Consider the following 16,456-nt stretch of genomic DNA (forward strand, 5'->3'; position numbering starts at 1 on the left):
TTTATGTAAACCAGTATTTATTAAGATTATTTTTTCATAGATTAGCTTGTGAACTCTGCAGAAAAAGCAAGATGTCTTCACCTCTCATGCGAGATGCCTAGCCCTTTAGAGCTATAAAACATAAAATGAAACACCCGCAGTTAGGTCTGACAATGCTTGCTCTAACTCCAGATATTAGTCACCAGGTGATCCCGGACATGTAGATAGCCAAACATGTGAAAGAGCACTAGGAAATCAGTACAACCAACTAACCTCCTCGGCAGCACAGGACCTACACCTAGAAGGTTCTGCCCACAACACGCTTAGCTTTCACAATAACTGTCTGTAGCTACATACAAGTGAGGACAAATCCCTCGTGCCTGTAGCAGAGTTGTTCCCACAGTTAATGGTTAATAAATGCATATAATGACAGTGGCCTTTCTTGCAAATGCGATTCAGGCAACAAAAAGTCTACATTCTACTTATGACACTTGCTTCTAAAGTCCAAAGGTATTTCCAAAAATGGGAGTCAAACACAAAGATTTGGACGTGCTTTTTTTTTTTTTTTTTGCCTTGTATGGCTATTAACATGTAGCAATTAACTCAGCTGCATTCTCATTGCTGCCGACTATCCCCAGCAAGCGTTACTGGGTCCCACAGTTTGCTCTCCTCGCTGCATTCCCCAGCTCTACCAGATGTCAGTCCCCTCCTTTCAGAAGGGTTGAAAGCTCATTCCAAGAGAGAGAAAGTCCACAGCCCTCTTTAACCTCTCCACGTCTGTCTTAGGGATTTTTCCTTCTCTTGTAATGAAAGGAAAGAACACAGATGAGCTTAACCCTGCACAAGGTTATCCAAGTTATCTGCTTGCCATTAGGTATCACCGTGCAGCGCTAAATTATTTATTCCAGCTTCCTAGGCAGGTGTGTGGCAAATTTCCATATAGCTTTAATGGGAATCAGATTGCCAGCTCCAATCCCAAATTCTTCATCTGCACCACAGCATGACTGTGAAGTGTTGCTGAGCAAGGGCGGGGTGAACAGCTATGTAGGAACAGACCGCACGGTCACAGCTGGAAGAAGTATGTGGGTCTCACTTAATAAAACTTGATAGAAAATATTTGTAGCTATACAAAAATATCGTCAAAGCCGGCAACATGATACACTTCATGTAACCAACACGATTCTCTCCCTAGGACAGGCACGTACCATATTTCGAAGCTTGATTATCAGTGGGGACTCAATTTTCAGGGCACACAGGAGCCCACGCACAAAGCACCTGCAGGTAGATGCAGCTGAGGGTGGCACAGCTCAGTGAGGACATTCCTCGCACGTGGACTTGCTCTGTTCCCATTCCCAGGTGGAAATTCAGAGTAGCACGTGACCAGGATGAGGAGATGGATCTCATCTGTACATAAAGGACATAGCAGAAGGAATGGATGAGCCAGGACAAACCAGGTGGGACCCTCAACCCTAATGTGATCTCACTGGAGGTACCAGAGGCTACATGCATTTGACTGGCAGCCTGTGTGCACCTGAGCAGGTAACCCTGTGCCTCCTCTGCAGTCAGCAGAGCTCAGGGCACAAACATCTCATCTGAAGGTAGGTTGTTCCCATTTGAGGTGTGACACAGGTGCTGACATTTGTTTCCCTGACCATCACATACTTCCCTGAGAAGTGCTCAGCCGATCAGGTCCAATACAGGCAGCAGAAGCCAGGTGAGATGAATCATGCTGTGGGCGAGTGATACTCAAGAGCCCTTCACAGGTGGTAGCCTCTAGATGAAAACCAGCTTGTGTGGCCTCATCAAAGGGCTTGCCCAGGCCAGCAACCAGCAACCCGGGTGGCATGGCAGTGGGGATCTCACCGGTACCGGTACTGCTGGATCTGGTCGAGGAGCAGGTGGTGGGGTGCTCCCTGGGTGGCGGCTCCAGCAGCACTTTCCCTGCCAAGTTGATTGCTAAACCCAGCCCACAATTAGGAAAGTTCCGTGAGGAACTATGGGATGCGCTTTCGGTAGAGCACAGTACTCACCTAAATGCCCAGGAAAAAAAAAAAAAAAAAAAAAAAAAAAAAAAAAAAAAAAAAAAACAGAAAAAAAAAAGTCTCGTTTCACAGGGAAATAACAGAATGCCTGTATTTATTCCCTGCCAATGTCAAACACAACTCAAAGCCAGATGTTAAAATAAAATGGCCTGATTTTTACTGCCACTACTACTTTGTGCTGATTTCGTCAAAAATAAAAATCCCTTAAAAACAAGACAAACTGCCCTGGAACAGCAAACCAGATCAGCGCAGAAGAACAAAAAAGTTGGTACAAACTGACAATGTCTGGATTTGGTTCTTTTAATAGATAAATGTCTGTGATTATCACAAAAGGGGTAGAGCCAGCAGTTTCGCTGAAGAGTGCTCGACTGAAGGGTCCTCTCTCTCTCCCTAGGCTTGCACAAATTGAACGACAGCAAGGCCGGGTGAGCTGCCAGCGGGGCACCGAGGGGTGGCTGAGAAGCGATGGTCTCCATGACGGATGGGGAGAGAGAGAAAGCTGTGCCTGGACACCAGCTGAGCTTGTGATGGCGTAGTTTGAGCCTGTGCCAATGGCAGGCGTACCTTTATCACAGTGGAGCAGGCAACAACATTCAGTACACCTGAAATCTCAGAGCTGTCTCAAATAACCAAGGCTTTAAATGAATTTAAAACACCTCAGAGGCAGTTTCTGTTAGTCCAGTTGCACAGAGTTCCATACATGTCAGGTGAATCAGGTATTTGGGGGGCAACCTTTATCTTAATTACTCACTTAAATGAATAAGAGAATAAAACATAAATGGAAAGAACAAATGGAGTTCCATTTTGGCTTATTATTTCAATGCACAACACAGAATTCAATACCTGCCGCTGTCCCGTCTGGATCCATCTCCAAATGAGGCACTTCAAACCATAACTACCCCCGCGAATTAACTCAGTGAGTTGCATATTGAAAATCAGGTGCAGAAGTGAAGTGGGAGCTCTGCAAGGCCATTTAATCTTATTCAGAAAGAGACCTGCACATGTAAACAGAAACAGCAATCACTGGACAACACAGGATGGTGCAGGAGGATGCAATGAGCACAGGGGCCTTGCTGAAGGGGTTGGGCTCCAGGTTTTGCAGACCTAACTGGCAAGGACATGTTCCGATTCTCCAGAAGAAAGTGTCATCTGTGCACGAAATTCTGGGAAAAAGTTCCCTGTTGCACCATTTCCATTTAGCATTGTCTCTGCTCAAATCTCTGCTTTCTCTTCCCAGCTCACCAACACTGATCAACTGTTTGCAGCGAAGCGCTCATCACTGGCTCCAGTCTGTTCTCATTCGTGATTTTTCTATCTAGTTTCAGCTTCCTCCATGCAACACTCCTCCCACTCAACAACATGAAAATCCATATTTGCATCTGCCTTTAATGTCTTCCTTACACATGGGCATTTCTTCAAGTCAGCTAATTTGCTAGGGCAAGTAAATAGCGCTGCATCTTTCTCATTCCTCCCTTTTCCTCTCCCCCACCAAAAGACTGTCCTAAATGATCCATCCTTTGCTTATCCTCTAAATGGATCACCTTCCTACCTCAGCTTTTGAAACATAACCTGTTCCCGAGCTGGCCCCTGTACCCACATCTCCATTGCCCTCCAACACACCAGACTGGTTGAAGCGTAAGCACTCGCTTACCCCAGTGCTCCCAGTAACCTCCATGTCCCCCTGCTCAAAGTGCAGCACTTGCGAAAATCCAAATCTAGAGACATGGGCCTAAAGTGGGTTTTTCAACCTTCAATGCCAGAAAGGACCAATACCCTCAAATAACCACTAACTTTGTTATACCCCCTTTATAGAATTCAGACTTCATGTCTTTAGCATGAATTTTTTAGACAATCTGTGATGAGGACTCAGCCCATTAACCAGAAAAAGTCTTGGCTCAGAGGCAGCAAAGATTTTCATGACCAGTATCAACAAAATCACCCTTACTGAAAAAAAAAAAAAGTTCAAAACAAAGGTCATTAGAATAAAGCATTCTTTTTTCTTTTTTTTTTGTGATGTGATGGATTACAAAATGCACTGTTATTCCTGTGTATATCACTCTTCAGAGGCAAACAGGACTCAGGACTGAAAAGACCACAAGACATCAGAAGACCCAGGTATCCACCTTCATAAGACGGATAGAAGAGATGGGGTACCTACTTGTCAGAGGTTTCTTTTCCCATGGGACCTCTCAGACATCTCAGCCCAGTGTCCCCCGTAGGCTCCTTGCCATCAGCACACTCCATGCCTTCACAAACCACCCTCTTTTATAGACTGGCTGACCTGAGCCCACCTTAGACACTTGGGGAAACCCATCTTTTTACCCCATCAGTTGTTGGCATTTGTCCTTCGGCAAAGGGGACTCTCTCCGGTTCTGCAAGCCCCAGTCCTCTCCTGGCTTTCCCTTCTTCAGTTTTTCCCCTGCTCCTATTTTAGAGCCTTTTCCCCAAGCAGCACAGCAGCTCGTTCCTCTCTGAGCACTCACACCTCTCCAACACAAGCCCAGCTGCTGCTGCACACCCTGCTTCCCACCACGCTCGCTGCCCGTGGGGAAGTGCTGAGTACAGCTGGGTTTCCAAAAGCAATGGTAAATTGTGCTGAGAAACAGCCCAGCCTTGCAGCACCTTCCAGTGCTCAGAATGAAAAACAATACAGAAACTGATGAGGTCTAAAAGATTAAAAAAGGAAAGTATGTCTCTGTATCAGGCTGCCAATAACTCTCAGGAGATGGGTCCTGGCTTTTTTTGCCACACTGAGCAACAGAGATGGAGAAAAGGATGAGTGGCCATCTCAGGGCACGGCACAGAAGAGGCAGTTATGATCTTAAGATGAGGAGACTTTTTTCAAAGGGACAAATAAAGTAATGAATTAAAGTATCCTGGTGGCAAAAGGGCTATTACACATGAAATAAACAGCTTTAATGAGGTTGTAACCCTAGACTTATAGTCTCATCTCCGTGCACAGGACTTCAGGTGCGTAACTCCATTAGCACTAATGGGACGTGCACAATTAAAGCCTCACACACCAAGAGGAGACTGCTACTGTTAAAATCGGCCACCAACGAGCTTCAGAGAACTTCTCCCACTTAGCTCAGCAGAGCGCTCTAAAAGAGAGATGCTCATTTGTAGCTGCTCTGATCACTTTGCAGGGTGGCCACATATTAGCACTTGCTAATTCTCTGTATAATGGATACGAGCCTGTGGATACTCTTTTTTGGGTTAGGTGTTACTCCTGTCTCTGCACATTTTCTGGGACATCAGCTTTCCTCTGCCAGGAATAGGCTCCTGCTCCCCAGACATGGTCAGTAAAGCTCTTGGCTTCAGTCACCACCACCTCTTGCTTTCAAACTGGGGAGGAGGTGGCACAGGCTCCCCACGGCAGGTACACCAAAACCTCTCTGCTCCCCAGCACGCTGTGGGGCACGAAGCAGGGGCTGAGCAGGGTGGCTTGGCCCACAGATACATCAGACTGTGCCTGCAGGGATCTCAGACTGAAGGCTGGTAGGAGAGGTGCTCCATCCCTCTGATCATCTTCGTGGCCCTCCGCTGCACCTGTTCCAGCTGGTCCATGTCCTTTCTGTGTTGAGGACTCCAAAGCTGGACACAGTTTTCCAGGTGGGGTCTCACGAGTGCAGAGGAGAGGGGCAGAATCACCTCCCGAGACCTGCTGGCCACACTTCTCCTGATGCAGCCCAGGACATGGTTGGCTCTCTGGGCTGCCAGCGCGCACTGCCGGCTCATGTTGAGCTTCTTGTCCATAAGCACTCCCAAGTCCTTTTCCTCAGGGCTGCTCTCCAGCCAATCTCCACCCAACCTGTATTTGTGCCTGGGGTTGACACGTCCCAGGTGCAGGACCCTGCACTTGGCTTGGTTGAAACCTCATGCAATTTGCACGAGCCCACCTCTCCAGCCTGTCCAGGTCCCTCTGGATGGCATCCCTTCCCTCCAGCGTGTCAACTGCGCCACCAAGCTTGGTGTCATCAGCAAACTTGCTGAGGGTGCACTCTATCCCACTGTCCATGTCTCCAACAAAGATGTTAAATAGTACTGGTCCCAGTACCGACCCCTGCGGAACACCACCATGAAACAGCGTTGCAGGTACTCTAGACTTTGACGGCGGCAAAAAAAATTGCCTAGAACGTACAAAACACAGGACAAAATAGCTCAGTATTTTCAATGTGTAAGTGTCTCACCTGTGTTTAGGAGCACAGCACACATTGCTGTGCCTGAGTGGCAACGCGCCAGCTGGGACCCCAGGACGCCGCTTGTTTACCTGCTACTTAATAGTGGCACCAGGCAGCAATCACCAGTTGAAAAGGGCAGCAGCTTGTATTATCGTGTTTTTTAGCAAGCAATGCAGACAATATTCTTGAAATGGCTTTCTTGCCGGTGAGTGGTAAAAGCTATTTAAATCTGAATAACGCCACAGTATATCTGAGGGTGATGGAATAAGGTGCAGAGGCTGCAAGCAGAACTACACAAATGATAAAACATTAAATACCAATATGACTTTAGATATTATATTATGCTCTCATGAGAGTTGTAATTCTTCAGATATATGAAGCATTCAGAAAAATGGAATTGAACCCTTCATCACACGAACTTTTTTCTACAATATTAAAAATGTAATTTTACCAGAAGCCATGGGGACCATGTTCTTAATATACTTAAAGATTTTTACAAGCTAACATCAAAACTGACTGAAATGCTGTACGCAGTCTTGTTCACACTTGTCTGGTCTGAAAGCTGTTCACTTTAGGTTTGCACTGTAACGTTCATATTCTTGTATTCTTAACACTCGCAGATTGCAACAGCACAAAATTTTGACATCATTCCTGAAAAGTCCATGTCCACACAGAATCCGGCAGCTTTACCACCAGTTGGAGTAGCAGCAGGCTTAAGCCCAGAAGTCTTAAATCTGATAGACATTAAACATGGAGAAAATTTACTGGTTAATCTAATTTAGCTAGCACAAGAACATTCTCTACAAGGCCAAGGTTATTAATGGCAGCACAAGTAGCCGCATTTATGCGGAGGCTACTTAACATTTTCCATTGTCACACTCCGCTTCAGGATAACTTTGAACAATTCAGGCTAAACATTCCTGATGTTAGCTGTCTGACTAATAGGATCTTTTTTGGGAAGCTTTTGCTCAAGGGATTCGGCTATTTCCAAGACTGAGGTTACAGAAAAGGGGGGGAAGGGGGAAAGCAAAAAAAAAAAAAAAAAGGCGAAAAACTAGTTTCACATGAAAAGCTCTGGTGCTCCCATAAAGTAAAACAAGAGTTTTTATCATCATCCTGCTGAAAATTCAAAAAATTACCAAGGAGGGAGGCTGAAAAAGAGTACAGAGTATGGCTGAAAATAAATAATGTGATGAGCTAATTACAGAATTAAGAGACATAAGAAATTAAAAGCGGGTGCTAAGAAGAGGCTAAGCAGAACTACTTTTTCTGGCTGGTAGGGTCACGAGACCAGGAGGGTTCATCTCATCTATGTGTTTTGGCCTCACCACTTTGCTGTTTGGCAAGTAGCAAAGAAATCCATTAACAGCTTTCTGTGTCAGGTACATATAACAGGCAATTGCATTGTGCGACTGCTTTCCACTCTCCCAGCTCTGAGAGAGAAGAACTCCAACGCTTCCAACGCTGCCTCAAAACACAGCCAGCACGGCAGTCTACACAGACTCATACGATAAAATCTGCTTTACTAAACTTTGGAAATTTGAGCCCTCAAGAGACAGGAAAAACTTGAATTGTCAGCGCAATCTTCATTCAGTTACTCAGCACACAACCTTTTAATGGCCTAATCATGTATTATTTTCTCCACAAGATGCAATAATCAGGCAATTATACTTAGATTCTCCAAACGATATCAAGGACCTGCTGAGCATGGGCTGGATTGAGCTCATGAAGCACTTTAGAGGCATATGACAGACACGACATCTGTCTTAAGGAGCTTACACTCTGAAAATACAAAAGGAACAGAATCGCTCCTATTGAAGTGCTGGGATTCAAGGACCTGCTCAGGGCATTTATCCAGATCTGCTGAACCCAGGTTTAGATGCAGGATTCCCCGTTAGGCTCATGTCTACATTACCAGGCAGTTGTGAAGGATGAAGCAGCTCATGTGTTTCCTCTCGAGAAGAGCTGCTGTTTACATAAAGAAACTATTCACCTACAGCTACCAGCATCACTACTTACACTCTCGTACCAGGAGTGGCACCACCAGGCAGAGACGATGACAAGGAGAGCTCATGGCTAGTGGGCCACAAGACAGGGACAAGCTTCTCTCCAGGCGTGGTGGTTTCCTCCTTTGGGACTGCTCAGCCTATGGTCCAAGTCGCCTCCCTCAATGAGGAAAGCCCACCTATGTTACGTAGGAGAAAAGCAAAGCTTTGGTTGTCCCAAGGGAGGAAGCAGCAGCCACCTACGAAGAGGATGAGAAATTTCAGATAGATGTCTGATTTGTACCACTTTAGTTATTTATTTTAAGATAGCTGAAAAATACCATAAAATTTTCTTCTAATAATGTTGTGATCCAATGAAAATTCTTATGACTTGAGAAATATTCACACCAACAAATGCTATAGGGTTCCCTGCCCATGGCAAGGGGTTGGAACTTGATGGTCCCTTCCAACTCTAACCTTTCTATGATTCTATGATTTTACTTTTATGTCAGCAAGTGCAATTTGCAGACAACCACAATCCAGTCACTTTGTGACCATGTTACTGCTTCAGTGCTCAATTCAGAAGCCTCTTTTCTTCTCATAGATCACCTTATTTCCCTCCTACAGATCCATAAAATTAAGATGTCTGGGTACCCTTCCCAAGCAGAAAATTTTCCTTTCAGAGGGAGGATTTATTAAAGATTCATTGAAGTTTTATGAAAATCAATTAGCAAATGGAACAGTTTTTCATTTCCAAGTAGCTTGTTTAGCTGCAGTCTGGCTCTGTCCACCCCAGGACAGATGCTGATGGTCTATGTGAACCCAGATCCTCACAGCTTCCTCTTCACACACTCCCCAGGCAACGCACAGCTCTGGGTATCAGCCTAAGGGTTATGTTGAGCTTGTCTAAGGAACCTGGGCTTGTGCAGTTACGCTGCTGCTTAAATTCCACTCTGATAACTTCTGAACATATCAGCCAAGTTTCAGGAGATGCTGGATGGGTGGGTTGGGCTGCTGAGAGCAGACCTGCCCGACAGACAGCCCAAGTGGGGCTGGAGCAGGCAGCTGAGGCTGAGCGCCGGAGCAGCACGTGTGCCAGAGAGGGGAGGAAGAAACTCCTGGGAGGAGCTGAAGATAAAATGTGGTAGTTGTGTGTAGGAGTTATTGCGAACAGCTATTTGTGGTTGAACTAAAAAGACCAAAAAGCCACAAGAAACCAAGTCCATGACTGTTCGTGCTCACATACGTAACTGTAGAAAATGCTCTTCTATGAACTGAAATGTGGAGTTTTTTCCTCCTAATAGATAGTCTTAGAACATGACTTCAGGAGTCACGTTAAAAATGATTGAATTGAATTTGACCTTGTAGGTCCACGTAAACAAATTGTTAACATCACTGAAGCTCGTAATTGCTAATCCTTTTGAAAGTGGTTTTTCCATAGATAGTAACAACAGATTTGCTTGACTACCGTGTTGTGTTAAATGTTACAGCAATTAATATGACCATGCTTTTTGCTTAAAGTAAGCTTGATACATAAATAAATAAAATCGGTGTGGAATTCGTACATTTGGTCCAAAGCAGAAACTGCTCAAGTGTTACAATCTTTTGTGAAACAGACTAGCCTTGATCATCATATTGTTTACTACCTCTCCCAAAATATATAAATAGGTCATTATTAGACTTCACTTTCAGGCATATTTATTACCACAGCCTGAAACAGGCAAGTCTATTACCACCGGTGCATTCCAGTTACATGTTTTCCTGCCTTAGATGCAATCTGCAAGCTAATAATTAAATCACTAAGTTAAAGAAGCCAAGTGGAAGATTTGGGAAACAAAAAATAAATTAACCAATTCTGCGACAGAAAAAGCCTACTTTAAATCCTTCAGTGATTTACTTTCAAATGGCTGGAAGTAGAAGCAAGCAAACGTTGCACATGGGATGAGACCCCTCAATCTTTTAATCAGCTTTCACCTTTCTAACCTGTTGGTTAAGACTCCCCATCAGTTTTACTGTGGTGTAAAAGATTAAATCACACACTGAATGATGAAAATAGGACACATTTTTGCATATAAGACTAAATTTGTATTGCTCAAATCCAGAAAAAGAAAAGATCTAAAGTTTGATGCATTGTACGGTATTTAAGGAACAGCACCCTCAGTAACGGTGACAGATTAATAAATTGATCATTTAAACCAGAATGGAAATCCTTGTTGCACACATTCTTTTCATCTTGTAAAGCTTTTGAAGTCTTAGCTGTGTTTCTGCTGGATAAATACATCGCTGCCCTTCCTTGTTTACTTTACTGACATCCTAATGCCTTTTAATATCATTGTAAAAGGGATCTGGCCATTTTTCCTCCCATATAAATGATTTCTTTAATTGAAATAAGACATCAACTTTTCTCTCGCTGAGAAGCCTTTTGCCAAAGCTGTTATTTTTGAAGACATCCTCACAACAGCTCTGTGCAACTCGCTGCCGCTCAGCGCATCAGCAGCCGTCGGGCTGGTCAACAGCCATCGGGCTGCCAATTAAAAGATCAAAAAATAAAACACAGGCCCAACTTTGTGTAAACCTCCTCCCAGGTGTGAAGTTGGTAGGAAAAGCTTCTGAACCGCTCCCCTCTGGAGTGGTCCCAGGCAATGTCCCTGCGCTCCGTCCCCTGCGGCTGGGGAGTGGGGAAAGCTGAACTGGGGGTGTACCCAACACCTCAGGAACCAAAACCCCCACCACGAGGCTGACCTGCAGCCCACACAACTTAAAAAGTCTAAAGCAAATGAAGCTTTCCAGAAGAACTCATGGAAAAGTAAAGCACACAATGACAGAAAGCACTGGATTCAAAGCAGCACGCTCTTCATGTTTAAAAATCAACACGCTGCGGGCAAAATCTGAAGAAAATTTAAGGTAGGTATAAAATCCAGGGGAAGAAAATACACAGGCATGGAAAATCATAAGGGACATATCTTTCACCCCAGGGCTTGCAAATGGGATGAGCAGCAGTTCTACAGAAAGCAATTTGATTCCTCTTACTGCACACACTGCACATATTTCGGCTGGTGATATTATTTGCATCACCAGCTCCTAACGACTTCTGAACAGAGCACCAGGAGTCCTTTGCCTACCAAGAGAGAACCATTAAATAGTGCCTGCTTCTTAAAGATGTCTCAGACCATCATTAGTGATTTGTCACACCAGAAGGCAAAAAAATCAGGCAAGACTGACCAACGAGAAGCGCAACAAGTGACTCTGTGCTCAGGAACTTGCAAAGCATAAAGAGCGTAGACACAAAGACATCAGATGTTCTTTACAAGTGTTATTGGTTGCCACGGCCAACCCCATCCAACGGCTCTGTTAGCATCAAAAAGGACCTCTGAAACCTCACCCAGACCTTCTCTGGTCTGCACAAACACTACCCATTCTTACCCGGCAGCACCGCGTCCTCACGCTCTTCAGCTCGTCACTCAACTCCAGACATTGGCAGGACCCAGAGGAATAGAAATGCAGGTTCTAAAGTTTAAGTATTTCAGGGAATAGCACGTGGAGCTGAGAAGAAAGAGGACACGAAAACCTTACGTAGAATAACTGGGGAAAGCACCCCAGGTTTGCTCCAGGGGGGCAGCCAGCAGCAGAAAGCTTACAGTTCAGACAGAGCTTGATCCGACTTTGAAAGTTCCAAAAGGAGAAAGGAATCCCGGTGCATATCTTGATGTGGAGATAAGGGCATGCCAAGTACATTTGGATTACAGAAAACTGCTCTCTGATTTGGTTTAATTTTCCTTAAATACTAATATAAGGGATTAGTCTCTGATAAAAACTGGGGCAGTTAATACCTGAGGTATTTTCTTTGATAGCCAAGTAGATGGTCCAAAGTTTAGCATTCCTTCCCAGTGCCTGTCCCAAAGATAACCTCAGGGCTGTCAGTCTAATCAGACACGTCTCAGGCTGTTAAAATGGCTCAGAGATGAACCTACTCCACTTCGCTTTGGGACTGAGCAGGGGCACGTGAGCCCTCGGTGACAGAGCTACCTCCAACCACAGCAGCACGAGCTTTTTAACTCTTTATGCAACAACAAGTTGCATCCGCCCCACCTCACACCAGCAAAGCCCTTATGTCTTGCCCAGACATGAAAAGGGAGTTGGGAGAGAGGACCCATAAGCAGGCAGGCAGGGCAGTATGACCAACCTAGCGCTAAGGTTAGGGGAGGTGGCACTTCCCACCCCACACAGGCTCAAATTATCAGTACAATTAGAGCATTTTACAAGTAGCAGTGGAACAGAGGCAGTAAAGGTCACACCAAATCGGAGCTGTACTGGTGAAGATCACAAGTATTGACCACGTAGAAGAAACACTTTTTCTTTAGCATCAAAACTAACATAATTGTTCTGTTTGTTCTTCTTTCAAACCTCACTTTTGAAAGACTTGCCCAACACCTAGCTTAGAAGACTTCCCTGTGAGACTCATGCCAATTAGTAACATTTTTCTCTTACGAGGCTTATAGTTCTGAACAAATAAAAACCAAACAGTTATCTCAGCACAGACCTGCGTGGTTAGAAGCGTGACAGCAGAGGCGATGGCCAGATGTGGGCTATGGGTATAACAGCTGCAGGGAAGGCTTTCCCTTACGTGCATATTTTGTCTCCTGTGTTACCTGTGGACCCGGGATGAAAATGGAACCACAGGGCAGAGGCTTTGCTTGCCTGTGCAGTGACAGCAGGCTCAGTGACTGAAAAGAAGTTCTAACTTCTTTAGACGTGATTTTTAAAGACTCTAATGTCACTACATTTTTATTAGTATATAAAAAAAGCCTTTCGCAGCCAAGGAAGGAGAAAAAATAGGTAGTGCTATGCTAATTAGAAATGGAAAGGACACGTCTTATGGTGAATGAGCTGCCAACTCACTCACCTCAGGAAGAGAACATGTAAAAGTGGCGTTCCAGGAATATAGAGATAGTATGGAAAGCTCACACCAAACCCAGGATGGAGACACAGCCCCATCCCTGTTAACTCCTAATCTCCACAGCTGCTGATTCTCATTTACCAACCAACAGCTTCAACCAACTGACTCCACCTCCCTCGCCCAGGGAGGCTTCCTCTAACAATTTGCACCACGACAGAAGTCCAAAGTGTGATTCAGAGCAGTCAAAATCATCGCCAAAGTCTGCTTACAGCTCACCTACTTTTGTGTCTCACTTCCCTATTTGAGTCAAACCCATACCTTCAGAAGCCACTAATCTTTACTGAACTCTTCCATGTTTCTTCATAGGCTTTAACAGACATTTAGCACATTCGATTTAGCCATATAAAATTCACTGATCTTGTTAAACTCCAGCACAGTAGAATATTACTGCCTGCTTTCTCACATTTACATCCACCATCTTGAAGAACTAATTCAAAACACACAGCTTGTTTTTAACCTACTCCAAGTATTTATTTTGCTAACACCTCCTCTGCAGACCTTCTACTATGTATAACGTTACTGCTGCTTCCTTCTACACACAGTCACCACAGAGCCAGTCTTCTGTTCCCAGTTATCCAGAAGATCGTTTCTTTTATCTTAAATGTCTCATCTTAGTCTAATTATCCGCTCCTACTTCTGCTCCCCAGTGATTATTTTGGTGTTTCAGAAAACTAGAAAATTAACACGGTCTGAGTATTATTTGTCTAGGACATGGAAGTCAGTCCTGTGGCACTGTAGCAGGATACTTAACTGATCTTTGATTTCAGAGAAGTTCGCTGCAGGAAAGCTAAGACAAAGCTTCCCAAAGTTTCCAAGGCACAAGATCAGGCTGGCAATTCGCCAGATATGTGAGGGCTGAACAAAATTTCCATCCATATTTACATATATCCTGCAATCATTACAGTTTAGAGTGGAAAAGAATAAGTTCTTAGTCTAACTCCCAGTTTTCACACACTTAGGACTTTCCAAAACATCCACCTTGGAGGCTGAAATATTCCATGCTAGGGCTGTACTTAGAGGATGTTTTTTATTTTAAAAGACCAAACCATGCTCCTTCAGCCATTTTAGGCTCTCAGGACTCACCACACAATGACATGCAAGAAAAAACTCAGGAAAAAAAAAAAGAAAATAAATCAATGACAGCAACATTTGTGAGTTGCCATGTCTTAAATCTTGAGATTAACATTCTTGTTAAAAAGGTAAGTAGCCTGAGTTCAGGAATAAAGGCACATCCAGACAGCAGAGTTAATGCAGAGCAGGAATGGTGGCCATTCCACACCAGCCGCTCCAGGTTAGTGCTTTCTGTCACTAAGACTTGTCACTGGATTTCAGTCCAGTTGGTGGTAGCAACTGAACATGGGAACGCAGCTCAGCACCACACGGTGGGGATCAGTCCCCCATAACACTTCTCCTTGTTCCCAATGCAAAGCCTATAAAATATTTGTGATCGGGAAGGTCCATCACACCAGACTGTTCAAACAGATTAAAATAAAAATAAGCAACAGCTCCAAGTCACTAGCATGTTATGGTTGTAAGTTCTCAACCAAAACTGGGAAATCTTAAATTTCTTCTGTGAAGTCAGCTATACCGAGCATTTGAATTAATTTGCTTTTACTTCAGATTCCAAGCTAAATAAAATCTGTATTATTTGCCATGACTAAATACGAATAACTGCCAAACATTCAGAAAACCTGAGTGACCATAGAAAATTCCAGTCCAACACGGCCAACAAATAAGGAAATACTAAAATATCGTTAAAATTTGCCTTTATTTTTCTTACAGGAGAATTCTACACAAACCAAGGTGACTGTTTTACACTACTCTTTTCCCAATATACTAAATTTTCAAGAGGATCACGGACAGCCTATAACTGTAAATAACTTTTCCTGTCGAGGGCTACAGCAAAGTTTCTTCAGTTGTTGTAATCTTGAAGAGCTTGAGCCATGAAAAGCTTGCCCAGGTTCTGTGCATTGAACTCCTTAATATTCTGGCAGTAGGTATTAATTTGACCTGTCAATAGGAAAGAAGAGAAAAACCATTGTCAGTTTTGAAATTCAGAAAGACATCCTAGAACATAATTTCTTAAAAGCCAAACATGCATGAATCATTCAGAATTTATACAGAGAAGCAACCAAAACAGCTCAACTACTCTATACTCAGGAATTATACATTTTCAGTATTCCCAAATTGGTTTTGGAAGAAGAAGAAACTAAATTAGCAGAATAGGTAAACTGGTATGCTCAAAACCCCCATAATTTTCCTACAATTCTATTACATACTATTTCTGAAAAGATGTATGACAATAAAAAGAATAAACAATTCTTGCTGCTGTATTGGAAGCTTAATCACATTAATTGTTCAATTTAGTTGCTCTAAAAATACTTCAAAAGTGAATTTGAGTTCTGCTCTTACGCATCTGCCGTTCCTATTAAAATATTTGCCACAAATATTTTTCAGTAGCAGATTGAAAATTGTGGTACTCCTGTTTGACATTTTGCTAGCCTTTTTTTCTACCTAATACTTCACTTTATTAGCTATTTCAAAAATCATCAGGGTATGAAGGCTTGTCGGTGCTTTACAAATCAAACGTGCCCATCAAAACATTTTTATACACGTACTGCTCAAGTTATTTCCCTTGTTAGCTAGGAATAGCAAAACACGAAGCCAGTTTAATCAAAATTAAGACTGTTTAGAAGGCCAATAAACTCTCAATTTAATGCTCCATTTGAAAAGTTTTTAAATGCCTCTGAGACAAAAGAGCTAAGTTTTACTCTTCATCCACAAACTTTACTTCATCTAAGTTGAAATGGATGCTTTCGATTCTTCCCTTGACTATGGTTAAAGACCAAACGGAGAGAGTCCTTTAGCTGAAAACTGCTTTTTTCCTTTAAGTATAATAGTTTTTAATTCATCCTCTTCAAAGAGATGATTCATCCTAAGTGATCGCTTTCATAAAACACACGTGTACACACGTACACATTTCTGTTGCATTTTTAAGCTATGCTAAAGCTGAATGTTTAAATACGTTAATGCCGCTAAGATTCATTAACTGGTAAAAACTATCAAAACAACAGTTTTTTTGAAAGACTCTGGAAGGAATAATAAATCAAGAACACTATTTCTTCTAAAAGGAGCACTTATTAGCAGTGTGAAACAGTATTAATATTAAAATAATAATCTCTTGGTCACCTCAAATTTTAAGAGTGGTAGTTCAAATCCCCCCCCCCCCCCCCCCCCCCTGGGGGGGAAAAAAACCTCAACACCTTTAAAATGGTTTTTTTTTTTTTTTTTTTTTTAGTGTGTGTGCAGAAG

At 43.3% G+C, this 16,456-nt stretch overlaps 1 protein-coding gene across 1 annotated transcript in view; it reads right to left on the reverse strand.

Moving 5' to 3' along the window:
- Positions 1-14,893: 14,893 nt before the first annotated feature.
- Positions 14,894-16,456, reverse strand: part of EIF3H (eukaryotic translation initiation factor 3 subunit H) — a 68,542-nt gene continuing 66,979 nt past the window's right edge. The window contains exon 7 of the mRNA XM_014965665.1: positions 14,894-15,154. Coding sequence (XP_014821151.1) covers positions 15,057-15,154 — 98 coding nt within the window. The 3' untranslated portion in view covers positions 14,894-15,056. The remainder of the gene's footprint in view (positions 15,155-16,456) is intronic.

This window comes from Calidris pugnax, unplaced genomic scaffold, assembly GCF_001431845.1.
Source record: "Calidris pugnax isolate Ruff unplaced genomic scaffold, ASM143184v1 scaffold41, whole genome shotgun sequence".
In the NCBI taxonomy this organism is placed as follows: domain Eukaryota; kingdom Metazoa; phylum Chordata; class Aves; order Charadriiformes; family Scolopacidae; genus Calidris; species Calidris pugnax.